A 27938-nucleotide genomic window follows, 5' to 3' on the forward strand; every position below is an offset into this window, starting at 1 on the left:
TTGCTAAAGCCTATAAGAGATTGAATATTTTGAAGGCCCAAGGCCGTGAGGTCTTTAATTTTGAAAAGAATGAAAGTTTTAAGTAGGTCAATGAGTGCCAAGGCTACATCAGTTCAAAGACCCCGATGTAGCAAAATCATTGTCTACTATACATGACAAATATGTTGTCGTACCAGCAGACAAAGCCCAAAACGACATTGTTTTTGTCTGCAAAACGTTTTATATCCAATGTTTATTATCAGAGGTAACGTAGAAAATAATAGCAGTGATAAGACCTACACTGCTACCACTCTTTCCAAAGAAGAGATTGTGGAAAACCATAAATCTGTGCTATCCTCTTTTGGTCTCTCTACCAAGGACGTTGATTGTGATTTACCCTCTATGTACTGGATTCCTAAACTTCACAAGAATCCATACAAACAACGTTTCATTGCTGGATCTGCAAAATGTACCACCAAACCTCTTTCAAAACTTTTAACTTCTATACTCACAACTGTCAAAGAGGGTCTACAGTCCTACGACAACACTTGTTACTCCCGTAGTGGTATTAATTCAATGTGGATCCTGAAAAATTCAAAAGATCTTTTGGAGACAATCAGTTTAAGACTATTATCTGAATATAATAGCATTAAAACCTATGATTTTTCAACACTGTATACTTCAATTCCCCCATAGTTAAAATCCCGACTTAAAAACATACATCGTTGTTTTTCCAAAAAAGATGGTACACCTAGATACAAATATATAGTTCTTGGTAGAGATTCCTGATACTTTTGTAAGAAATAATTCCAAATCATCTTCCAAATATACAGAGGAAGATGTTTACAAAATGCTGGAATTTTTAATCGACAACATATTTGTCCAGTGTGGTGGACGTGTTTTCCAACAAACGGTCGGCATTCCAATGGGAACAAATTGTGCTCCTTTACTAGCTGACCTATTCCTTCACTCTTATGAGGCTGACTTTATAGCTGATCTGATCAGAAAGAAAGATTATTGTTTGGCTAGATCCCAGACTGCTGTTATTCCAGAAGATGTTAAATGGGAAAACACCGCAATATCTGACAGATCTAATACCAGATACTGTTGGAGGTCTACACAACCACAACACGCGTCAGACAAACAATATCCAGGAAGTGAGAACAAGAACAAATTTTTATTCAGATTATTTTCTTCCGTCTACAGTAAAAGACTGGAATACTTTGAGTTACGAAATACTGAATCTGTTGTCTCCTTTAAACGTCAGTTGTCAAATCAAAATAGAAAGACCCCATCTTACTATTACTCTGATTGTAGACTTGGTCAGATCCTACATACACGTCTCAGAATGCATTGCAGTTCCCTAAATGAGCCTCTTTCCCTAAAACATCTATCTGACTCACCAAGATGTATTTGTGGGCAAATAGAAACAGTTGAACATTTCACCTTACAGTGTCAAAGATATGCTAATATAAGACAAGATATGTTTAATGCCATGACAGATTGTAATATCAATGTTAGGATTGATACGAGCTTATTTACTTTTGGATCTATGCAGCTATCAGATGAACAAAACTCTATGGTTTTTAAGCTTTTCCAGAAATTCATTCTGAAAAGTAAAAGGTTTAACACATAACTTAATTGTTATTGATATTCATACATTTATACATTTATTTACGTACTTAAAAAAAAATTATAATATTTTTTTTATTCCTCTTCTCTTGGAAATTTAATGATTACTCTAATATATACATTTTTTTTGTAATTGTTTTCCTTCACTTTATTTTTCAACTGAATTCTTTATAAGCTCTTATACTGTGCTATATTTTATTCAATGTATTTGTCATTTGAGCATGCAAGAAAATGTAAATGATATCATGCTGGTTCTTATGGATACTGATTTATAAAAGCATAACTATGCTTGTTTCTGGATCTTATATCTGTTATATTTGTATGTATGTTATCACATTTATGATTATATGAAATAAAATAAATTTAAACTAAAATCAAATTCATTAAAAATAGCTGGTGCACTAGTAGTGAGCTATTCTGAATACGTCCATCTTCTTTATTGACTTTTCTTCCGACAATTGACTTTCACTATTATACCATTTACAGGTTCGAGAACAATTCCTTTACCAAACGTTGGTGGTACCTGGAAAAACATAAAATACATCAGAAGGACATACACTTTCAAAAGTAATTAGAATTTAGAAAATCATATTTAATTCGACAAATCGTTTTGCAAACTAATCAGAACTAGACCTATTAAAAAACCAATTTTGTCCCTTTTTGTTGAATCTAACAGTACCCCATTCTACTGTCTGTTTATATGAACTTTCTTATTAGCCAATCAAATGCCAGCTTTCATGATTGAGAAGAATTACACTGGTGAGAATTATGAATAGGTTACCCGAAGTATTGTATGATCATACATGCAATTACTGAATGGAGCAAAAAGTTTGGTCTAATTTTGATTAGTTCAATCAATAAGTAATTGACAAGCTTTAAAGAGTATAACTTACACAACGTTCTCAAGTTTTAAGTCATACATAAATGCATCTTTATAACTTGTCGGTCTTAATTTTTTTCATTAACATGTTAGTACATGCATCAAGATAGATTTACGTTGTAGTTATAGGTAGCTCCAGAAATGAATCTTATTCATAGAACCTTTAGAATTGTGGAAGAGTTTCTCAAAAGGAATCAAATTGATACAAAATACGAATTTTATAGCTACATACATTTTACATTATGCGAGCATTATATTTAACGTTCTATTACGTATAAAAACTGCTTGTAATATATGAAATTGCGTAAAAAATGTTGATTATATCTTTTCATAATTGTTACAAGCAAAGAATGTAAAAATGTATAAATTATCATCACTTCATTAACCATGAAATAATTTAAGATGATTAAGTAAATGGAACTGCATACATTTTAAGTCAACAATACTAAGTATAGTGTTTATATACAACTAAAGATAGCTAACCTCTGTTTTCTCGGATTTCGAGAACTCGAAATTTTGAACAAGACGTATGAGACCCATTTTCGCCTCCATTTGTGCTAGTCTCATTCCAACACATATTCGTGGTCCCAAACCAAACGGCATGTAGCAAATTTCTGGTCTTTTTGCTTTCTCATCCTCAGTAAATCTGAACTCAAAGTTTTACATATCTTTAAATATCTCGAAGTGAGTAATAGTTTTCGTTAACTCTTAACGATTAAATAAACAATACATAAGTAAAGTTTAATGATTATCAACCTACCTGAAAGGTGAAATAATTTTTCATTCCTAGCATTCACGTTCATCTAAATTTTGTGGTTGGTAATGGTAAAATCATGTTTGAATCCTATGTTCTATTTTCAGTAAGATGGTCCTATTTTTTGATGGATCATAATTCCTACATCAGTTCTATGCAGAATACCCTACGGAATATTTTTACCAAATGTGGTTCAAATTGGTCCAAGAAGAAGATATTTTAAAGAAAAAATATTAGAAAGAGCAGAAAAACTTCAAAAAGGGGAAAAACTCCAACATGGCTTGACATTTTAAAACGAAAAATTTGAAAATAGATAGATTTTATCATACTAAACACGTTCATCTATTGTCAGAATTTGGCTTAACTTAATGAACTGGAGATATATGCAAACAAGTAGTGTCAGAGAAGAAGAGTTTTAAAAAACTGTTAACGACGACGACAGACACAAACTGATTGCAATAGCTCACACGGCCGCTGACCGGGTGAGTTAAAATGAAAATATAAATTAACAGAATTTTGCTCAAAGTCTATTGTTTTTTTTTCAGTTTGATACTCAACCCTTTATTGTAGTTAGTTTGCAGTTGCATGCATGTATATATTCGTTCTTTTTGTCAAAAAGTATTCCGCCAATACTTTAATCGTCCAACGTTCCTCTTTATATAATTGTTTAGACAATTTCACCGGTCCACGTTTAGGGTTTTTAAACCCGAGCTTTGTAAGATATATATACGTCTCAGAATGTGACGACTCTATTCGCTACACTGCTCCATCGCATCAAATTGATACAGGGAAAATATGTAAACGTATAGAAAGGTCTGAAAATTTCCCAACGATGTTAGAACTGTCGAATTTGCGATGCAAATTTTTGGTCGTTCCCTCCGCGAGACTCGAACTCGTACCGCTTGACATCTATGGCAAAACCGCCTGCACAAAGTCCAGCGCCCTAGACCACTCGGCCAGCTAGGCTATATATAAAATATATGGTATGGTAGTACGGGACAGTTCATTTAGATATATTATGTAAGATAGAGGATCAAATTAATGATGCATGTCATAACAAATCAATATTATACAAACGTCTCAGAATGTAACGACTCTACTCGCTACACAGCTCCATCGGATCAAATTGATACAGGGAAGATATGTAAACCTATAGAAAGGTCTGAAAAATTCCCAACCATGTTAGAACTGTCAAATTTTCGATGCAAATATATATATATATATATATATATATATCGGCAAAAAAGACATATAACAACTAAAGACAAGGAAAAGAAGTTATCACAAAAAATTCTAAAGTACTAGCAATATGAACAGCCACAAAAAATACAGTGACATCAAGTGCTCCGTACGGTAGACACCTGCCAAGACCTCACCAACATCGTTTTAATCTTCTTATAAAAATTCAAGAATGTCTGTGGGTGAGTGTCCATTATGAATGCTGTTGAAGATTGAGCAAGATTATGGATAAAAACAGAAAATGACCAAGAACCAAAAATAAAATTTTGTTAGATTGGATGCGTAGCATTGGATAGTTGGTACGGAATCGTATCGACAATCTTACGAAATGTGTCAATAAAAGATCAAAGTCCGTATTCACTGATCGTAATGCACTTGAATGCCTTTCCTCAATACATGAGAAATATGTTATCGTCCTTATGGACAAAGCTCTTCAAACAACATTGAATTTTTTCCTAAAGCTAATTACCTCAATTGCCTTATCGAGGCATTGGACATTCCATGTAATGACACATACAAACACACTCATTTTTACAAAGGGGACATCCTAAACAAACAAATGCCCCTCATGTCTTCTCTCAACATCGAAACGAAATGTGAGGACTTAACTTTCTTGTATTTGATTCCCAAATTTCATAAGAATATATACAAAGAAAGGTATTTAGCTGCATCTTCATCTTGCACCATGAAGGCGATGTAATTTCAACTTTCAAAGGTAGCGTCCGCAGTAAAGTATGAACAGCAAGCTAGTTGTACTACCACCTACTCCCGTAGTGGCTTTAATCACGTGTGGATACTTAAAAGTTATAAAGATTTACTTCAAAACCTAAAATCCCGCATCTTCTCGGATATTAGTTCTCTTATAACTTTTGACTTCTCGACTATTTACACTACGTTGCCAGAAGTTACGTAGAATTTTCATTTGAAAGAACTTATTTGTAAATCTTTTGCTGTTTCGAAAAGTTATGTTATTCTTGGTTACCAATCCACATAGTTTTCTAAAACATCACAGAAGTCAAAAGTATGTTACACAGAAAATCTAGTTTACAATATGCTTGATTTCCTCATTGTTAACATATTTGGCACATCATAAGGAGCTATTTTTTCCAATAAGTTGGCATCCCAATGGGCAGTAACTGTGCTGCTCTCCTAGCCGATTTGTTTTTGCATTCAAACGAGACTGAATTTCTTTAGAATCTCGTAAAGAATAAAATATAAAAGATATTTTAATCCTTTGACTTTACATACAGATTTATAGTTGCTCATTTACTTTTGTTACCTTGTATGTATGATTTTAGTTACTTTATGTTCTTTGTTGTGTATGTCTGTTTTCCATGTCTGGTATTTGTCCCTGGATTATATTCTTTTGATTACCGCTATAACCTTGGTTCCCTTGATTACTCTTTCATTGATAATGTATTGCCCATCAAGAACCTTCGTTTGGAAATGGTTACCTTCAACATATCCACTAGAGCCCGTGATAGAGAATCTCGAATTTGACAACAGTGATCATCTCCGCACTAACATTTATGATAAAAGAGGCGACTTTAATTTTATATCATAAATTTTCTTGAACAGGAATAACCCTTCATCTCCTGCTTTTTGTGTTTATATTTCACAGTTGATTCGCTACGCTAGAGTAAGTATTAACTACTCTAAGTACCTTGAAGGCCATAAATATCTGCGTAACAGATTCCTGAATCAGGGGTATGATAGAATGTGTTTCAAAATGTTTCTTACCAATTACTTTATAGATATCAGTCCTTGATTGATTGAAAAATATCTGGTTTCTTTTAAAATAATGAGTAATGATTGTTCTTTTTTGTAATTGTTCTCTGTGCTGATGTAACGGCTGATTTATCGGTTATGACACAATAGCATGCAAATACTATTTTTAAATCCACCACTGGTATCCGCAATGGAAAAGGGAAGTTAAGCGCGCGGTAAAACCTACAGTTAACCTCCATTTCGTTTGAAATGCTTGTCCCATGTCAGGACCATCGCGGTCCTAGCTGCTCTGGTGGTGTAATATCTATTTTGAAAGGTTATTTTTGACTTGACTTGATTAATGATCGAATAAGTGTTCGGTAATTTTGTTGTTACCCTTATTAATTGATACTGTTGTGGTTGATTTAACAAAAAAACAAAAAAAAAAAACAAACAAACAAATTCAAACCCTAACTTGAAGTCGATAGCGGGATTCAACATTTTTTTCTAAAGTCTAGAGAATTGCTTCTTTATGTTTGGATGGTGCAGAAATACCATGGTATTTTCCGGCATTAAATTATTTTACATATTAACTAAAATTTGTATAGGTAATTGTGATCAATCTATACGTTTTGAGCCCTACATTTTGCACAAACTATATGCAGTTTAGGATGGTGTACTAGATCACCACACTAAGAAGAGTCTATTTACTAAGGCGATGTTCCTCATTTGCTTGGTAGTTTATTATATACCATCCTCAACTAGAGACAGTATATGTTTGATACAGCAACAGCTCATCGAACATAGCACGTGAGTTCATCCCGAATTTTTAGTGAAGTGCGTACTTTTCGTACATTTTCGTACATTTGAGTTTTCTTTTTTTTATTTCGTTTGATCTAGTTAGTTGTCCAGTTGATGTTTTAGGTGATTCCGATTTGTGCAAGAATTTCACATTGTGTGCTTTCCCCCTTTGTTTCAACTTCTTCAGAGATTGTCATAAGTTAAAGTCCTGTAAATATCATAAAGATATAGTTTTTCAGTATGTAAAAGTGTACCTGTTAGGATCAAATTTTTCTGGATTCGGCCAATACTTGGGGTTTTTGTGCATGGCAAGTACTGATATTATAATATGGGTCATCTTGGGTATGAAAACACCTTTGACTGTAATGTCTTCTAGGTTTTCTCTGCTCAGCCTGAAATATATCATTAATACTTTCAAATCAATATACGAGTACATGTTTTGAATATCATACTTATTTGACCCTTTACACTTTTGTTATGGTATCAATCATGTCATGCATTGTCAATATTTGGAAAGTGTTGCTTTTCATTAAAAAAGTCCAAAAACTGGTTGCATTTTAGAGTATTTTTAAACAATTGTAAAACAAATGACGCACCCTACAATATCATATTGTATACCAAAACATTCTGTACTGAACAAAACAAATCCTGTTATTTTCTATTTCATCTGCAATTACTGCAAAAAAAATTTAATTTGGATTTGGCAATTTTTTTATATATCTAGAGGTCTTATTAACGGTTTGACCATGAACTTATGTTTTGCTGCCTTTTACTATTTTCTTATATTTTCATTCATCGGTATTTTTTACATTTAAACCTTTCGTGAGAAATCGTTGACCGGTCGACTACTCTGGTTTGTTAGAACAGAAAGAGTAATCAAGTGAACCGAGGTTATAGCGGTAATCAAAAGAATGTAATCCAGGGACAAAGACCAGACATGGAACACAGACATTCACAACAAAGAACATAAAGTAACTAAAATCACACATACAAAGTAACAAAAGCAAATGAGCAACTCGGACTCCACTAATAACTGGGAGCATGGACCAGGTGCACCGGTAGGGTAAGCGTCCTCTGCTTTTCTAGAAACACCCACCGAGTTGCTCATAAAAAGTCAAGTCCGGGGTAGACAAACGAGGAAAGGAAAACTATGACCCGTTGAATAAATCAGTTTTCATGGTGCTGATGGATACGCCATGACGATACACGAGTTCATGATGACGACCATAAAACTTCTGTAGTGATGACTTCAATCTTGTAGCAACATAACCCTGTTCCAGAAGCCTATTTGTTAGAGTTCTAGCGTGATACAAAAAGTCTGCGTAGTTTCGGCAAGCTCTGGCATAACGTATGAGTTGTGATATGAACACTCCATACGCAGGAGCCGAAGGGATGTTGCCACAGATGAAAGGAAAGTTAACAATTCTGAATGAAAAGTCATCACGTTTGTCGTAAAGTTTGGTCAATAGTTTTCCTTTACCATCGATTTCTAAGTGTAGGTCAAGATATGAGGCTGACTTCACAGTGTCTGTAGTATCCTTTATCTCAAGTTCGTTTGGGTAGATGCGATGTATCAAATCCCCGAAATTAGGATTGCTTAATGATAAAACGCATATATATTATCAAAAGTAATGATATTTTTTTACGAAATTTTCCAGAATTTATTTGATGTTTTCGTAGTATAAATATGCTCAAAAATCATATTTTTCATTTAATGTATTATTTATAAATCACATGCAGAATAAAATCTGCATCATATGACTTTGAAACACATGACATTTTCAATAATTTGGTTTCATGATAAATTTCAGCTAAGACAACGGTTGGCTTCAGTGTACCTAGCTGAAGGATAACATCTATTGGGCTGTTTTACAACCTATTTTATTAATATGCAAATACAATAATTAAAGGAAAATACAAATAAAGAAATTTAAGGACGCAGTTAGACCAATTGTTATGCGTTCAAGATGTTATGTTTTTGGCAAGAAATTCATATGTGTTTTTGTTTTCTTTTCAAGTACTATCAAATTACAACTAACAAATAAATGTTGAACAAGCAAAGGCTTGGGAAAATTCTACCCAAGAACCAAATAATAATAGTACAGATAAAAAGAAATAGAAGTATGTAGGTGGATAATCAAATTCCTAACAAAATTATTGCTAAATTGTTTTATAGAAGCTAGCTTTTAGGAGCGTTCTTATGAAGACAATTGCACGCAAAATCACCTTGTTGTCATTTCAAGATCACTGAAAAAATAAAATGCGTGCAGAATCAAACTCATGTGCACTGATCAAAGTTAAACGTAATCAGATTCTGAGCTATCATGGAGAATGTTTTATTGTTTCACCTTTCTAATCATCGGTGGAACTCTGAAGAAATCTATAACATAAATAATCAACATGAAAGACCCAAATACATCCAGATACCTGTTTTAACAGTAACCAGTTGGACACAAAACAATATGTCTTTATAATTATTGCATAAAATTATGGTATTCGCAGTTAGCTAAACAAAAAAAATTGAAAATTTCTGTTGGTACATGTATATCCTAATATCTGTAAACCCTAGTGGTGACTCAAGTAGATTTCATCCGCCACAATATAAAGGGAAAATTAACTGAACATATACAATCGTGTATTGACAACATATTATCATGTAAATGTGTTGTTTAACAGTACAATTCTCACCGGTGTCCTGGTGGATACAAACGAAGAACTTCTGAAACAAATCTATCTAGGTACGGCATCTTGGTTAAGATTTCGTGACTTGGAGCATCCTATGAATGCAATAAAATATATTTCATTTGGATAGTTTAAGTATTTTAGAACTTAAATGCTAGTCGATACTCAGTTGAAATAATGTTTTATGGAACTTCATAATAATGTAGACAAGCTGATTTTCCTTCGCTTGATAACTATTGTTTTCATTTATATGTATTTCAAAAGCTTCCAAATTATGTGAAAGACAAGAATATAAAAATACCGAATATTTCAATTTCACATATCGATATATTGACAATGTTTTCTCCATCAACAATCCTTCATTTAGAGAAAGACATCCGTTCAATTATGCAGCTAAACTAGAAATTCAATATACTTTCTGCGTTAATTTAAGACTTTTACCCGGAATTCGATGACAGTAGTCATTTCAGTAAAAAAAAAAATATGACATACGTTATGATTTTGAATTTTCAGTGATATAGATTTCCTCCTCATGTGCAATAATATATCAGCTCCCCCGGGACATTGTGTTTTGATTTCTAGGATGTTCGGGTATGCCAGATATAGAAGCCGCTGTTCTGACTTCTTAATAAGCCATAGTCGAATGAGAGACAGGCTTACTTTTTTCACTACTAATTTTACCAACTTTCCCTAGTGGCTTTTTTATTACAATATCTCGAATCAATTAACCGCAATGGAAAGTGGAGGTTGAGCAAGCTATAAAATTTGGTCTAACCTTTCCATCATAATTAAGACCATTGCGGTTGTTAGCAATCTTTCGTTTTCGTTTGCTTTGATATTGGCTCCATTTTATTCACTTAATCATTAAATTTTGTCTTCGCTCTACAGTGCTTCTCAACGATTCATTGGATTTTGTTTTTTTTTTTTTTACATTTGCTCAAATCTACTCACTGATGAACAATTCGACAAGTATGACAAACGGTATAAACCTTACCCGTAATTGGCCCGGACGACATTCAACTTTTAGAACAATCCACATTAGGTGTTTAATGCCCAATATTATTGTCACAAGATAATACAAAAAAACACAAACCAACTGTTCATAACACTATGGTTCGTGCAGAAAATAAGTGAAGGGAAATATAAATAATCGGATTATGCCTTCGGAACAAAACAATTAGCGTTTACCACTTCACCATAATCTGCTAACACTGATTGAAATTGCCAGTAATTTGAATGATAAAATGCTACAAAAACTTATGCGATACTGAACAAAGCAAACGTGCAAATTACTTACGCACCCCGTGCAAAACTCAGTCGATCTCTTCAACAAGTTCTTCTTTGCATTGTTCAGATTGAATTGCCAGTAATTTGACAGATAAATTACTTGTGATAAAACGAAAATTACGCGATACTGAACAAAGCAAAAGATTAAAAGAAACATGCAAATTACATACGCACCCCGTTCAAAACTGCGTCTACTTCTTTAACAAGTTCTTCTTGTATCTTAGGTTCGGTTGCCAACACGTAGCAGCAATATCCTAAAAGCATGGAAACTGTTCCCATCCCAGCCAGGTAGAACGTTAGCGAATTTATTACTAATTCCATTTCCGTGAGTGCTGAAAATGAAACACGAAAATTAAAGCGATAACGGCTACACAAAGGCAACATTGTCTTGCAATCATACCATTATGCATGACAAAATAAAATTCACTTGTGTTATTAAATATTGAAAAATAGATATTCAATGTCTTTTCAATCGAAAATTAAAACATTTTTCACTGTGATGTTTTAGTAAAAGTTAGCATACAGGATATTATTGGGGTTTGTTGTAATCTCAGTCTATATTTTCATGCATGTTGACCTGAGACTCCGAGTTGCTCATTTACTTTTGTTACTTTGTATGTATGATGTTAGTTACTCTATGTTCTTTGTTGTGTATGTCTGTTTTCCATGTCTGGTCTTTGTCCCTGGATTACATTCTTTTGATTATAGATATAACCTTGGTTCCCTTGATTACGCTTATATATAAACATTATATTGTTTTTTATATTGTTTTCTAACAAGTAACAAATTTATAAACTAATGCATATTAATTAACGTTATTCAGTTAAGCTTAACTACTATTTGCATGCTGTATAAGGACAAAACATTCTGATTCTGATTCTCGTATAAATCAAAACATCGTTTGCAAATTTGAGTCTCAAGCCAAAGTAAGTTTTATTATTCAGTTCAATAACCTTTACGTCCACTGTTTTCTGTGTTTGAATCCTGATGGTTTTCTTTGTCATGAGCATTTATTATAAGTTGCAAGAAGTCTTTTTCTTTCTGAAAAGTCAATGTTTAAAAGTTAGTTTCGTCGCCACTTGTTTTTGAATTAAGCGTTGAGTAAAACATTTATAAATTTATAAATGAAATATGTACACGGTTGTGTGTAAATTATCGCATTTACTCTTTCACAAAATCACTAAAAATGTCCGTTATATGAAGTCATCTTATTCGGGTCATCTTTGGTAGTTCGAAAGATAAAACAGACAATTTCCTACAATGGTAATGCAGTTATGTGTACGGTCATTCATTGTAATAATTTGTGTATCTTTAAGTGTGATTATATTGAACTCTTTCTTAAGTACAAAACGGTAAAATCAAACATCCTCGAAATAATTACAAGGTCAGTTACCTCTGCCATCGCACCTTTTACCTCTACAGCTTTCTGAACTACTGAGGTAAAGAATTCTCGAACATCATCTGGCAATGTAATAATATTTATCCACTTCTTCAGAAATGGAAACGTACCTAAAACAATGGGTAGTACATTTAAGCATTTATAGTTTGCTCTATGTCACGCTACTAAGTGATATTTGTGTACTTCTAAAGATGTCAATTACATGTATACTTCTAAAGAGTAATTAACGGAACCAAGGTTCTAGCGGAAATCAAGATAAAGCAACCTAGGAACAAAGACCAAACATGGAAAACAGGCATACACAACAAAGAACATTAATCTACTAAAATTATACATACAAAGTAACAAAAGCAAATGAGCAACTCGGACTCCACTAAAAACTGGGAGCATGGACCAGGTGCACCGGTACGGTAAGCGTCCTCTGCTTTTCTAGAAACACCCGCCGAGCTGCTCGTAAAAATTCTAGGGTAGACGGAAGAAAAAAAACTATGACAGGACGAACAAATTACTTTTCATGGTGCAGATGGACACATCGTAATGACCCACGAGTTCATGATGGCGACCATAAAACTTCTGTAGTGAATGACTTCAATCTTGTAGCAACATAACCCTGCTCCAGAAGCCTAACTGTAAGAAGTCTAGCGCAATCCAAAGAGTCTTCGTAGTTACGGCATGCTCTGTCACGTCGTATGAGTTGTGATATGAAAACTCAATACGCAGGTGCCGAAGGGATGTTGCCACAGATGAAAGGAAAGTTGACAATTCTGAATGAAAAGTCATCACGTTTGTCGTAAAATTTGGTCAATAGTTTTACTTTACCATCGATTCCCAAGTGTAGGTCAAGATATGAGGCTGACTTCACAGTGTTTTTAGTATCCTTGATCTCAAGTTCTCTGGGGTAGATACAATGTATCAAGTCCCCGATACTATGATTGTTTAACAATAGTACGTTATTTGTAGAGCGGAAACTGCAATTAAAGGATATAGCTTTCTTTTGGATCAGATCAGCTATAAAGTTACACTACACTGGACTAATATGTTGTCGATAAAAAATTGCAGCATTTTGAAAACATCTTCTGTGTATTTGGAAGATGATTTGGAATTATGTTTTACAAAGTATGAGGAATCTCTACGAAGAACTAAAGACGTAAATTACATATGCTTCACGATAAACAAAAGATAAGAGAGCAATTGCTAAACAGCTAACGAAGTTAACAACAATCTTAGTAGGTTTTAAATCTTGAGTTAATCAAACCGTTATTATCGGATAAGTCCCTTAATAAGTTTAATTTAGAGTTTCATAATAGAAAGAAATACTCGGAATAGTATTAAGTAAGTTAAGCCAATGAAAATTCCACATATTTGAAATGTCTGTTAAATTTAAACATGGAAAATTATCGACTATCGGCAAAGTTTTAAGTTTATATTGCATTATAATTTAGAATATTGGTGACAAAATGAAAAAAAACAGTAAATGTTCACACTGAGCATATCTTGGGGAAATTACAAAATTAACCTGACCTAAAAATATGACTCACTTATAAATAAAGCAGCCTTATATGGGATATTTCCTACAGCTGCCTTTTTACCATAGTATACAAATGTATCATTAGTTTCTTTGTTAGAAATGTCTACTCCGAAGGCTGTGCTTGAGATAACATTCATTGCAAAACCTTCTAATAACCTACAACAAATAGCTTTATTTATAATATCATATACTAGTAATATATAGTTATTCATAACTAAAGTTAAGTGTGTATTAACTTTTGAATTATTTCATCTTCTTTTTGTAATAAAGACAATATATTATAAACATATTTTAGTTTGTAACACAATGGATGCTATATAGTTACATTGTATCTTCAACATATCTGTCCTATGAATTAAAGAATGTCCAATAGCAGGAACAATCTTTTTGCATTAAATTAAAAAAAAACTTGCATCTGTTTTGTTTATTCATTTCACAAATCACTAAATATAACAATTTAGTTTAAAATGGATTGAAACCCTGAAGCGAATACTTAAAAAAACACAAAAAAGTTATGTCAACTTGTTTGCTTACTGTCTCACTTATATATTGTAGTACTAAAATGAATCACAAGTGAAATGCGAAATTGGACAAGTGGTCATAAAATGAAATATCTGAAACCATCAACGTAAATGCGCTTTAATATAGGAAAAAAATCAACAGCGCAGAATTTTTCATAGAAATAATCATCCCCGCTACTATTCTTAATTATAAATGGAACAATTGAGTCCGGCAATGTGTATCTTACATGGAAATGAAATTGCATCTTTACAATGAACCCAGACTGATAAAACTATTTCACATGATGAAATCAAAAAACATCTTGGTTTCACTACTGTTCCCAAAATAGGGTTCGGCGAACGCATAAACAAAACAAGGTGCATAAATGTAGAATAATAGCCGTGATAAGAAGTGAAATACAATTGATATGAATTACTAACACAGCAATTGTGTTTCAAATAAAGGACGACATAGGTCTTTAGAAGTACAAAACAAAATGAAATAAAATCAAAATCAAAAGTGCAGCCTTGCTACATGTGCTCAAAGTACATTATTACAATGTACGAATAAGGTTTAGAGTGGGAATAAGTTGTCTAATGCAATCCTTTACATTTTTAATCAAGTATTATTTTACACGATGTGTTTATAAAGATGCCTTCATTAGTAACGCTAAATTAAATAGGTAGTTCATGCAAAATGGAACCAAAGTGTTAAAAAGGTGTTACTTTCAGGGACCATAAATCATCAATATTTATACCGTCAATATTTTCAATGTACGTTGGTTTGCTCAATAGGACGATTGAAGTATAATTGTTTTATCAACATCTATTGACAGGATAGAACTGTAAATTTAAAGTTGTTTATACAAATTCTTGATACTTTCAAAATCCAACCGCCCACAATTATTCCAAACATGTATTTATAACGTCATCATTGAAGTGCTAGTTTTCGTGAGAATCATGCCGAGGGTAAAACATGGTATGAAAAATCCCTTCATTTAAAAAGGTCAATTTAACTATTTGCACCCTCAGAATTCAGAATCAAGGAAAAAAGACAAGAATGTCCATATTATTTCGGTAAATTGAGTTATAATTCTATTAAAATACACGAAAAATGAACATTTTAGGGCAGGTAACTCTGCCCAAAACCTCATTTCTCCAACTATCAATTGAAAAAAATAAATTATGAGCAAATCCAGAGATGCAGAGATCCAATAATTGTCTTTCAAACAGAGAAAGCATTCTTGAGTGCAATCATATTGTAGGATCGGTGGGGGTTTTGACATGCATGTTTCACATTTTTTCTTATTTTGCCCGATTCTTACAGATGATTATACTTAAACAACATCAGATTGAGAGTACTCCTTATTATATTTTATTATATTTAGTTCTTCTGAAATAATCATTTTTCTACATAATACTTGAATAGCTAGTTAAGTGACATGTTTTTTACAGAAACATTTGTGACTACGATTACACAGAACTGATTTTGAGGTGTAGTGTACATGGAAGAAAAATAAAATATTCTTATACTATTATACTAGGAAATGCCACCGACAGACAGACACCACTTTGTCTTTTCAATGTTTAAGAATCCACACTTAATTTTATGCTACTTAGAGTATATTTATCACTTATTTACTCTTGCGTCCATCTTTCACTACTGCTAATAGAGAGGTAATAATAGTTTTGCAAGAGGTTTTGTTGAGTATTAACAGATCAAATAATATACCGTAAAGAGCGATGTTCAGCCATCATGTAAACGCCAAAATAATTTTATGTTGAATAAGATAAAATATATAACATTTTATAGCCTTTTTGTATATCTAACCAAACATTATTGACACCAATCCGAGCAAGTCGAAGTTGGCCATTATTTTGACCAGAAGTACTAATAGTTGAGATCGTCGAGTTTATGACAAAACTGATGACTATTTTAAAGTTTCATAAACCTTTTTGTGTGAATACGGTATAACAATCTGTGTTGTGTCTAAATAAAATAAAGTAAAAATAAAAAGCTAAATAAAAAAAAAACGAAAAACAAAAAATAAACAAAAACAAAAACAAACAAACAAATGTATTTTTACAAATTTATTTTTGCTCGTTAATCAAGAGCAGGGGAGAGTACAGACAATTTTTACCCATGTTATTTACAGAAATTATCTCCGCTTCTATGATTAGTAAAGGACAAGTGAACAATAAAAGCTACCTATTGAAAACTTTTTGAACAAAGTTACTTTAATTGAAATTTCAATTTATATAAAACAATTGAACATTGTAGAAACGGAGGGTTAAATGTTGTTTTACTTTTAATTACACCAATATTATGTAAGAAGTAAATAGGATTTCTGCCATTTTTTTCAAATGTGAGTTGGGAGTTTTGGATTAATATATTTAATTATTCCAAAATCATCTTATCAATTTATACAGGCACTATACATTGTTTAAAAAGTTTTAAAGTTTAGTTTTCCCTTCCATGTAAGTAATATAAGAATAAGATTAATTATATATTCTACATTTATCCTCGTCAGAAGGGACTTAACGACACATACTGCTCAAAGAAGTGGGATTTATTGTTATCGCTTGAGGTACATATTTTCAACAAATTTGGTAACTTCTTTCGGAAGTGAACTTAGAAGTCGAAATGCATAAGTCTTTCCAACTTACCCCCAATTAAAAAAAAATAATCGTTTGTTTCGTACTATTTTAAGGAGACCTATTTTTTAAGTAATAAAACTCACGAAAACATATCAACAGATCCACCAATGTTGCCTTGTTGTTTAAGTCTATCAATTAAACATTCACAACAAGTCAGTATTTTTTCTGTCATCTGAAAATGCCATAAAGTTACAATGTGTAGCAGTTCCTAAAATATCGGCAAAAATATATGTTATTCAACATACCCGAATGAAACCATATATAGATGATCTGATATCACATAAAACGTTTCACATATTTATAGTTAAGTTGACAAAACAATACGCCGCCTTAACAATCTCATTGAACAATTAAATCCTGTATATAAAAAACGCTGCTATATGAAATTAAAGATATGTGAGTCGAGTTTATGAAATAATATTTTATGTCAATACGAAATTCTACCCGACAGTCAAAGTTACCCTCTAGAGGCCATAGTCGGTTATATTGATACACTTTGCTTATGTTTACGCTTCAATACACACGCATTCCTTTGCACACGTATGGCAGCGCGAACGAATATTTAGACATAATCGTCTGCACAACGGCAGTGAAGGCGGCATGGACAAAGTGATAGTTGGCATTTAAATATACGAGATGTAAACGATTCAACATGAATACAATTATTAAGGAAATACAACAAGAAAGAAGGAAAATTACAACAAGGTTTTTTCAAGGGTTCGGTCAGACTCAGTTATAATTTTCTTTCCCTGGGCTGAAAATTACTCTCTGTAAACAAATTTGACCGGTGAAATCATTGTTTATGTAAAAAACTATTCTTATGGCTATATTATGCCGTTCAGTTCGTTGTCACCCTCTTTCAAACTACACGGTCGCAATATTGGTTTCAAGTTGACTGGCGTTCATGTATGTATGAACGATCCGGCGAAGTTCACGCATGTATGAACTTTCTGGCAACGACGTTCTCGACCAATCAAAAACGGCTATAAGCATGAAGAATCTCATGATTAGAATTATTCAACCTTGAATATGATAATGTAAGTGTTACATGTAACAACGTAGTATATAACTCTCGTTTAATTCAACCTCACTGTTACATATTTAGAGATAGTACGACGAGTGCGAGAAGGTCCAATCAAAAACCACTATATAATTATGGACGTTAATTGCATGTGATAACATGTTTAATGTAACAATAAAAACATAGATATTGGTCAAAGCCAACGGCCTAAAGTGGTCAAGAAAAGTAAGTATGGCCAGTTTAATTTTAATTTAGATGTCTTTTTAAAAGTGAACAATTTCCGCGAACACCTATAACGTACTTGACTGTGATTCCCATAATTTTGATCGGAAAACGATTTGACAGTAAATAGTAAATATAAACAGTCGACGCCAGTCAGCCGTGCAATACTACACTAAACGGTTGCGTTAGAAGTACAATGTATACGATTTATTTAAATTTACACTTTAAAAGTTCCTACATATAGGTACCAGTTAAAAATATTGAATGCTATTTGACCTGTTTTAGCCTGCCTGAAGTAAATGAAGGAGATATTGTTGTTCTCATCAGTTTCCATGGGTCCTTTGAACAATTAACAAGACCAGCGTTCGAAATCTCACTTCTTTTGAAGAAAATCTGCAAGATGTGAACCAAGTAATCAAAACTCAGTATTATCAGTCGAAGTAGAACAGTTATAAATAATATACCATTCAGTCCAAATAGAACAGTAAGAACAGTTATAAATAATATACATTCAGTTGAAATAGAACAGTTATAAATAATATACCATTCAGTCGAAATAGAACAGTTAGAACAGTTATAAATAATATACCATTCAGTCGAAATAGAACAGTTATAAATAATATGCTAAATTTATTTATTGCAACTTCGTTATATTGTGTTCGTTTCATATCAAAAAGGCCGGTCTTCAATAGACTGATCAGTATTGATAGACCATGCTTACCGCACGTTGTGGGAATGCAGAGAACTTTTTAATGAGGATTTCTTTTATCATTTCCGGGTCTGAAATAAGCAAAGCCTTGTCATGGCCATGGTAAAATCTGAAACAAAGTTTTCAATGTATAATGATTATGAAATTTTCCTAACAATTGTATTTTACAACAAATTGTGGGTCTACTTCATTTCTGTAGTACAGAAACTTTGATTATATCACGTTAAAAAGATAAATGTTATGTCAGAAATTAAAAATATTTTGGTTTTTCATGCTAACGAGAAATCATTCATTTGTTAATTGTTTAAATGATTTATCACAAACATTACTACATGATAAGAGGAACGATGTATAATCATGCATTTATAGCATATTATCGTGACCCCCTTTTTACATGTATCATTTCCTGTAAATCTGTATGTAGGACAACATTATACCAATTTATATCAATTCTTTTAAGTATTTCAATTTATAGAATGATTTTATGCAAACAAACATTGTTGACGGCAGTGCGATGAAAATATATAATCTGGAAGCTTATTGGATTGTATTTTACCTCATGGTTAGGTACAATACTCACCCAACCACATCACCATATTTTTTAATCAATTCTAGGTCTGTTTTGTATACACCCTAGGTTTAAAGATAAAACTACACCATTAGTATATCAAAGAACTAATTTGTTTATTTATATCGGCAAAGGAGAAAAAAACGACACTAAACCCTAAAACAAATTTTTACTTTTTTATAGAACAGAGTGTCCTTAACATTAAAGCCGTCGCTTCAAAGGATTAATGGCAGTTTTCAATATTTTGTCGACCGATGTCACGTGTCAATATAAACCGTGAGGTAAAGATTCCTCTATATGTAAGTTTCCTTTTTCTGTGTTAACCTACAGGTCATGACAACAGCTGTAGACATGTGTATTTGGTTTTTTTTTCTCCTATCTTGTTTTAGGTTTTAGGTTTTAGTAAGTATTTTCTTTATATATAACTGGCTGGTTATTTTTTTTAAGTTTTGTTTTAGTTTTTTTTTGCAGTAAGATTGAGTTTCGTTTTTTGTTTATTCTGTTTGCATTTCTTACTTTGTCGCCGACTTTTTACCCCTGTTGTTGTTTCAACCTTTAATACTTATCGTTTGACTTTTTGCTCAATTCAAATTTCTACGACAACAGTACTTTGGTAGAACTCTTATGTAGAGGTATCTAAGGGACTTATTAGTTCATGAATGGACACTAACAACCATTAGATAAATAATTCTAATATACAGTACGTACAGAAATTTTTGAAAGATACAAGGACAATCAATTACAAAATGTTAACGGACATTACCATAACAAAGTACATAAGCACTCTCTGACATTGATAGCTTCAAACAATACTTATGTCTTTGTTGGTAGTTTATCATTAGGAGGTTAGTTATTATGGTTGTAAATTTATTTCGGCGTGTTAACGAAACGACAGAACTGTAAGATTCTTTTATACAAAATACAAAATAAGTATATCACTACGAGTACTTTTTGAACTCGGATCTTACCTTTTTATGATATGACGGAAATATTCCGAGAAATGGCACAGGTTTGGGTCCAGGAATTCCAAGGTTTGACCAGAGACTGTGCTTCCATTTAGAGTATCTGTAAACGTGTAAAGGTTATAGTAAATTACAGTCTGCTACAGGTAGAAACCTGCTTACGTTGACTTGCCCCAGTTGTTTTTTTTTCCTTTCTGTCGCAAGGGAATATAGTTGCGACAGGCTGTTATTAGTGTTGAGAAAAAATGAGCGAATATATCTGCATGTGTCTTACATGTGCTTTTTAAAATTAAGATGAACAGTAACCGAAAAGTTTTGATCGTGTCCTTTGCCAGACAGATTGTCAAAACAGCACCTTCTTTTGATGGATAAATTTGGAAAGTCTGAAACTGGGAATAACTGTTGGTGTAGCAATTGGATAATGCAGAATTATTGATGGTAAGTGTTTTAGAAACTTCTGGGACTGTAAACGTGGATTAAAAGACACGTTCATTGTAGTAAGAACGATGTATAAAACTAATGAAATTATGGATAAACACAATAATGCGTGATAATGATTTTTTTAAAAATTCATTAAAGATAATTTTAAAATTGTATCTTCATTTGAAAGGAGTAAGTAAAACTATTGATATTCGAAACGAGGGCGGAATTTAATTGTATCTTAACCAGATATCATAAATGTTATTGAAGTGGTGGAAGAAGGAGAGAAGGATGTTTTGTTAAAAAAAAGCTGAGAGAAGATTTCTTCCACAATGCCACTGATATTTATATATGATGTGTTTATATACCACATGAAAATCATCATTTTACAATACGAATGAATGCGAATTTTTTTTTCATTTGAAAGAAAATGTTATTTTTTAATATAGAGATAAAGTTAGTATACTTATCTGTTGTGATGGAAATCACACAAAAAAATAATCGTAAAGATCCTCAGTGGAAAACACGATGAATTTATTTGGGCGTAAATTAATCCAAATATGTCATAATATCGGATTTACTATATACAACGGAGACTCCGAAACGATCTTACAGGAAATTTCACGTTTTGTATTTTTCTGAGGGAAGAACCTATTAACTTATCCCCACAGTTATAATCATATACATTACTTGGAAGTACTTCATTTAAATGAGTTTTCTTATTATTCCCATTTATTTTTTATTATTATTGGTTTTTGTTTATTTGTTTGTTTTTATCAAATGGGACTCTGCCATCTAAAAAACTACGAATACGGCCGACTGTACAGCAAACCGATTCGGTTGAACTAGTAAACTACATCTACAACAACGCAAGTAAAAACATCCCTGTAAATAATACAACAAGTATTGTATTTAGCTGCGCCAATGATGTTTTCGAAGAAAAAAATATAAATCGGTATAATAAATACGCGCAAAATGAGTGGTTCAACTACGAATCTAAACGAACACAAGACGAATTCTACAAATCACAAATTATATATACCGTTATCAGCGATGTTCTTGCGAACATAATAGACACTAGTGTATAGACTCGAAAAATAAACATCATACTGCTAAGCGTCGTGCAAAGGTGTGATATCAACGAATACGAGGTATGAAACTTTGTCGACTTGCTAAAACACACCCAAAATGATCAGGATGTGCGATTTATTTTAACATTTCAAGAACATCCTTGGAACGGAACGTACGGGTCTTCAGATGAAGTTAAAATCCTAATTGATTCGATAAATCTCCATGATCAACGTATAGAGGAACTAAATAGAGACTTTACTGAAGTGGAGGTTGAAAACGCTTTTAAAGAACTGAAGGAGAAAAAGGTAGGGAAACGAATGAAGTGAGTGTTGAAATGTACCTACTGACATGAAGTTATTCAGCTCAGTATTGACAACTCTATTAAAAAAAACTGTTCAAACTTTGTATTTATTCTGAAAACAGGACCGAAGGAATCGTTGTAACAGTCTGGAAAAAAATGACCTAACCAACCTGAATAACTATAGACCAATAACATTATTAAGTGCATTCTCGAAGATTTATACTTCCGTTTAAAGTTTAATTTGGATTTCGGACCAGAAATCAACTGTAAAATGCTGTTTTTTTATATTGCACGGAATCATATCTACAAATCTTGACAGAAATGAAAAAAGTTTGTTTTCGTAGACTATCAAGGCATTTGACAGCGTGGATAGACATATTCTATGTTATAAGTTATTCAAAAGTGGATTAAGTAGCAAAGGATGTGGGTCCATAAGGCCTTGTTCTGCCTACTGAAATAATTGGTAAAAAAACTATCATCAATTCGGAGGAAAGCTAAATAATAATGTAATAAATATTATAGATTTTTAAATTTTATGCATTCAGTTTGCGATTTAAAGGGTAACAATACAGAAACGAATGCACAAAAACCGTCTAGAAGGCTATTCTGTCAATAAAAAAGAATTTTGTCACTCTTCTGCCACTTATTTTATAGTGAGATCCATCGTTAACCAAAAAGAGATTGAAACTGAAAGTGTGCATTTATAAAATCTTTCTACAGTAAAAAGGATTTTTTGGTTAACGCTGGATCTCTAGGTGAATTTAACAAAAAACCTTCAAAAATCACGCTTAAAATCCCTTAAACAAATCTTTAAAAAAAGTCGTACTTTACCTCTACATGTATCATGTGATCTAGCTAACTGTCATATGATTAAGCACCTGCCATCCCGTGTAATATATACTGAACTCCTAATTACATTGTAGCAACTGGAGTAGACATATTAATTAAATTGCTTTTATCTCACCTTTATACCAACGAATGAAATTAAGTCTGAAATAATCTTTGATCATACGTCGATTTAGACATAGCCACTGCTATAAATATACTTTGAACCGCGTTACTGTTCTTTACGTGGGATTTTTTCTAGGGATTTAATATTTGAATCCAATAGTTTTCAATATTTTTTGCTCTAATATCCGTATAAATCTCCTCGATAAAAGATAGTTCTACATTATGATTTACTTTTGCGTGGAACTAAGTACAAAAATGAGAGGCTTTAAATAAGCTCGTGTAAGCATTAGTGTATAGAAACATGCAGCACACAGTCTAAATATAATTTTCATTGTAATAAATGCTGCAACGCATTTTATTTCCTTATGCGATCGGGCAACATTGGAAGCACTGCTATAATATAAACTGGAATAATTTTTTTTACTCGCTTCTGTTTTTATTTTGAAAGTAGAAAAATTAAAGGCCGTTTGTTTTGTTTTCCTGTAAAAAAAAATCCAACTCTTGGTATTTACCTATTACAATGATTCAGTACATTTCTATATAACAAAGTTTTTTCAACACTGCTTTCTTTATTCGGGAAAGATCTTCAATACATTTACATTTACAATGTGCTCATATCAAACATGTCCTTACAAGTATTCGATATTGCAAATTTAATATTTGCAAAATGCTGGTCAATTTAACGCAACATAGTGTCTATAAAATCCTATTACTTAAGTTTCTTGTATAAAAAGTAAACATTCCAACATTTCTTTCGTATTTTCGTATTTACTGTACACTGACACATATGCCAAAAAACATGTAGATACTTAAAATACGCGTTTTTATATCAAAGCTGTTACCTGAGAAAGTACTTTGATGCTCCGCTCGAGAGGAGCATGGATGTACATGTAAATTATTCACGTCCATGTGTAAATATCTGTGCTTAATAGGCTACATGTAGTTTTAGTATTTGTTACAACAGGTCTTATATAATATTTGTGCTAAGCAGTCCTGTCGTGCTAATTGTTGTCTGAAGTTCAGCTTTTTGTCATTTTTTCGAATATTAAATGCAAATTTTAGCTTCTACATTTTATGTGAATGAAGTTGTCTTTTATTTTAGTCAGCTGCATTATGTGTTACGTTTGTATTTAATCCATGTCTCCAAAATGTTATCCGCCTCTTGAAAATATTTTAAAAAAAAAAACCACTCTCATTGCGGGTGGTGGATTTGATGGGGTGCGACAATGCCTTATACATGTAGATTGTCAGGTTAAATAAGCATAGTCTGACCGTGAACCATCTGAGGTTTAGTGGTATGAATATCCACGTGACATTTATTGAAATTAGATTTTGAATCTTAATTTAAGATATACCAAGATTTCATGCATTTTATCGGAGCTCCGGTTTGCATTGATGTTAATCTTCGGAAACCTTACAAAAGGAGACCTCCTGTTATTCTTATCCAAAATTGAAATGTTTCACTCCTTGGCTTCTTAACTTGACTCCCCAGTTTCATCCCCAGTATTTTGACTGATGAATAGCGAAAATTTTGGAAGCAGCAGGATTTAAGCTCTCACCGGGAGACTGACAAGACGTTGAAGATTACGGAATGTATGATGAAATGTTGGGAGGCTCAAGCCGAAAACGGCCGATAGCGGGAGGTTTAATACCTATACGTATATAGATGCATTTATTTCAAACTTTCCCAAATTAATTTACTATTATTCGTAATCATAAATTCTAATAAAAACATGTTTCATTTTTATTTTTCTCATTTATAAATTTATGCAAATATTATAGAAATAGTAGATTTTACTAGCAGTATTGATAAGTTTATTAACAATGATTTGTGCATGCACGTGTTTATTATTTTTCAGCTATTGTATTCGGAAAACTTTTAGCACATTGCTCAGGGATCTGTCTGTTTGTCTGTCTGTAGTTAACCACGCGAATCATTAGTGACTTTTAACTGGTTATGAAGATATATATATAGCCACTCATGCAGTGTTATTATGTAGTTGAAGAAACGATAACACATGATTTGTATATTTGCCCATCTCTGTTGATTCTGTTTTCAGCGGAACATACTCCGAGACTCGATGATTTATTTTGTTTTAAATTTTATACAAGTTTGATTCAAGTATAACAATATTTTACGGAAGGGGAGACAAAATCATTAATTGCCTAAAGCTTTATAAAACGTAGAAATTACAGCGCTAAGTGCGCGACTGCACCAATTCGAAACTACCCAACGAATTGTTACATCGGGCACTGAAGATTAATTAATATATATGCCTTCTTAATTTGAAGCTCTAAAGATCAATTCATATGCAGACAAAAAAAACGCTATATAAAACATTTTTCTGGCTGATTCTAGAACGCAAAACTATAAAATCATTACATGTATGATATGGTAACATATTGTGTTTAATTGATAAAAACACACACACAACAGATCAACACTCGAAGAAAAATACTTGTATGTCTCTATGACCAGGTTTTCCTCCACATCTTGCTAATATTAATGTCTGACAGATTGCATAAAACATAGCACTAAGGTGTAATTGTTTTGTACCTTATTCAACATATGCTAATTGAAAATGCATATATTAACTTTGTTTATTTCTTCTATAAACAAAATATTTTTTCTATTTTGATTTTGTTAAAAACAAAGACGAAATAAATAGTTTTATTTTAAAAAATGGAACAATTTTGAGTTTATTAAAGGAAGATAATTTCATTTCTTCTAGTAGGCGCTACAGCGCCTTGTGTACCCTCATCTTTTGTTTCGGTTGTGCAACACGTTTATGAAACTGTGAACCTTAGAGAAAGAGTAATCAAGGGAACCAAGGTTATAGCGGTAATTAAAAGTATGCAATCCAGGGACAAAGACCAGACACGGAAAACAGACATACACAAAAAAGAACACAAAGTTACTAAAATCATACACACATATATTCTAGAAGTAATGATCTTGTGTAATATCATAGTCAAAAGAAGAGCAGAAAAAGACACTTTAAACATATTTTATTGCTAAAACTTACAGGCAATTAGATTGAACATAAGTTATACCAACTTACAAAAGCACTTTTCACATAATTAATTACGAGTATTTTGTGAACATACGTCAACAACAAAATATGATATACAATGTAAAAAACTAATTGTGACAATACTGAATCAAGAACAGTATACATATATATATATATGTTATCATATGTGATAAACTTGTTATTTCAATATCTATGTCAATAGTTATCTGAACTATTTGCCCCGTGCAGGTCCGGGTGTTAAAAGAATAGGCCTGCAGCAGCGTTAAGCTTGTCGTAAAAGGCGACTAAATAGTGCTCAGAACCCTAGCCGGGGACTGGGGCGTTTGTCCAAAGAGCAACTGGGATGTGTGCCCCAGGTGGTGGAATGGGGTAACCCTGGCGTGTTACATGCATGCTGGGGTTGTCAGGCTATAATACGGAAAACCTGACCGCAAACCATAGTGGTGCACCGTGTTGGGAAAGATGCCACGTTCCTCGCACGTTAAAGAACCCTACTGTGGTATTCTCCCGCAGTAGGAACCATAGGGCTCCGCCACAGGAGGCTAAATTGCCCGACCGTACCCACCTCTCCTTATTTCAAGTGGAAATCAAAATTTGTCGACCCCATTGTCCTTGTGTCCCATCCCTTTTTCATTTCATCATTTCATGTTCTTTTTATCATCAATTTCATGTTCATTGTCTGAATATAGCTGAAATATTGCTGCTCGGACGTTAAACCCCAACAAACAAACAAATATAAAAAAAAGAGTATAAAAGAGAGAAAATATGGGAATTATTAACAGGATGAAGTTAAATTGCTTGCTGTGATCATCCTATGTAAAAACGCTTTGATTTTCTGATGAATATTTCAAGTTGTTGACAATCTTATTGACATACAAATGCATTTGTCATTTGTTAAATCGACCTTTCGGTAGTTCTATTTAATTTCAGTATTTTTCTTCTATAATAAAGAATTAAAATCGGCGGATTGGTAGATACATATAGAATTCATTTCAGTATTTATCTCCGATTTATTTTTATCAAATTTATGGCTAGATTCTATTTTACTTCTTCTATTTTACTTTGCCTTCATAAATTCACAATGAAGAGCCATGCACTTATAACTCTAAAAAAGGGCTTAGTACTTACAGGCAAAGCGTAACCAATATTAGTATAATGGAAATGCACCATCCTGGCACAGTTAATCCGAGGACTTCCATTTCAGTCTGTTAACTGCATAGATGTACACATTAAATGCATTAAAATGTTTCGTAGGCGTAATCTGACCTATCAGTGCAGTAGGGACAATACATTCATACATAAACATAAATTAGATAACTTTAAACAGAAAGTTCAAATTTCATAACAAAGATGTTTTAAAGTAAAAAGAAATATTCTTCTAACGATTGTTAATATTTTTTTCTTTTTCTATTTTCTACTGTATTTTTTTTTTATTTATTTATTTAATTGATTTTTTAATAATTATGTGTCCTCTGCCTTTCAGCTTCTTAGCTCGTCATGTAAATGCAATGATCATAAACACCTATAATTATAAAACATTTAAAATATTTATTATGATATTATTGATCCAATTATAGTATTTATCTTAAATATGAAATACGTGGTCGAGAACGTCTCGCGATCTAAAATGAG

The 27938-nt window shown here is 32.5% G+C and overlaps 1 protein-coding gene across 2 annotated transcripts; it reads right to left on the reverse strand.

Annotated features, from left to right (window-relative positions):
- Positions 1-1142: 1142 nt before the first annotated feature.
- LOC148615788 (cytochrome P450 3A4-like) lies at positions 1143-27754 on the reverse strand. 2 transcript variants are annotated; one of them, XM_088582373.1, is made up of 14 exons: positions 27435-27754; positions 20535-20631; positions 19579-19631; positions 19011-19107; positions 18566-18682; positions 17130-17218; positions 13899-14044; positions 12355-12470; positions 11915-12002; positions 11136-11293; positions 9681-9769; positions 7247-7384; positions 2975-3137; positions 1143-2134 (listed from the first exon to the last, which is right to left on the reverse strand). In XM_088582373.1, exons 1-14 carry the CDS (start codon positions 27503-27505, stop codon positions 2048-2050), a joined length of 1509 nt encoding a protein of 502 aa, XP_088438499.1. In that variant the 5' UTR covers positions 27506-27754; the 3' UTR covers positions 1143-2047. The 2 variants fall into 2 exon arrangements, with proteins under 2 accessions (XP_088438499.1, XP_088438500.1); XM_088582374.1 differs by lacking the exon at positions 27435-27754 and adding an exon at positions 23152-23201.
- Between the last annotated feature and the right edge of the window lie 184 nt (positions 27755-27938).

The sequence above is a fragment of the Perna viridis genome, chromosome 5, assembly GCF_037379345.1.
Source record: "Perna viridis isolate PV_CMFRI_1.1 ecotype Kerala chromosome 5, ASM3737934v1, whole genome shotgun sequence".
Classification (NCBI taxonomy): domain Eukaryota; kingdom Metazoa; phylum Mollusca; class Bivalvia; order Mytilida; family Mytilidae; genus Perna; species Perna viridis.

What these genes read in the sequence shown, in the direction of transcription:
- LOC148615788 (XM_088582373.1), bottom strand. Translation starts at nt 27,505, where the DNA reads ATGGAAGTCCTCGGATTAACTGTGCCAGGATGGTGCATTTCCATTATA. An exon ending in ATATTGGTTACGCTTTGCCT is followed by an intron (nt 20,632 to 27,434) that starts GTAAGTACTAAG and finishes ACACGTTTACAG; the next exon opens with ATACTCTAAATGGAAGCACA. An exon ending in TTGTATCCACCAGGACACCG is followed by an intron (nt 7,385 to 9,680) that starts GTGAGAATTGTA and finishes GATATATTTCAG; the next exon opens with GCTGAGCAGAGAAAACCTAG.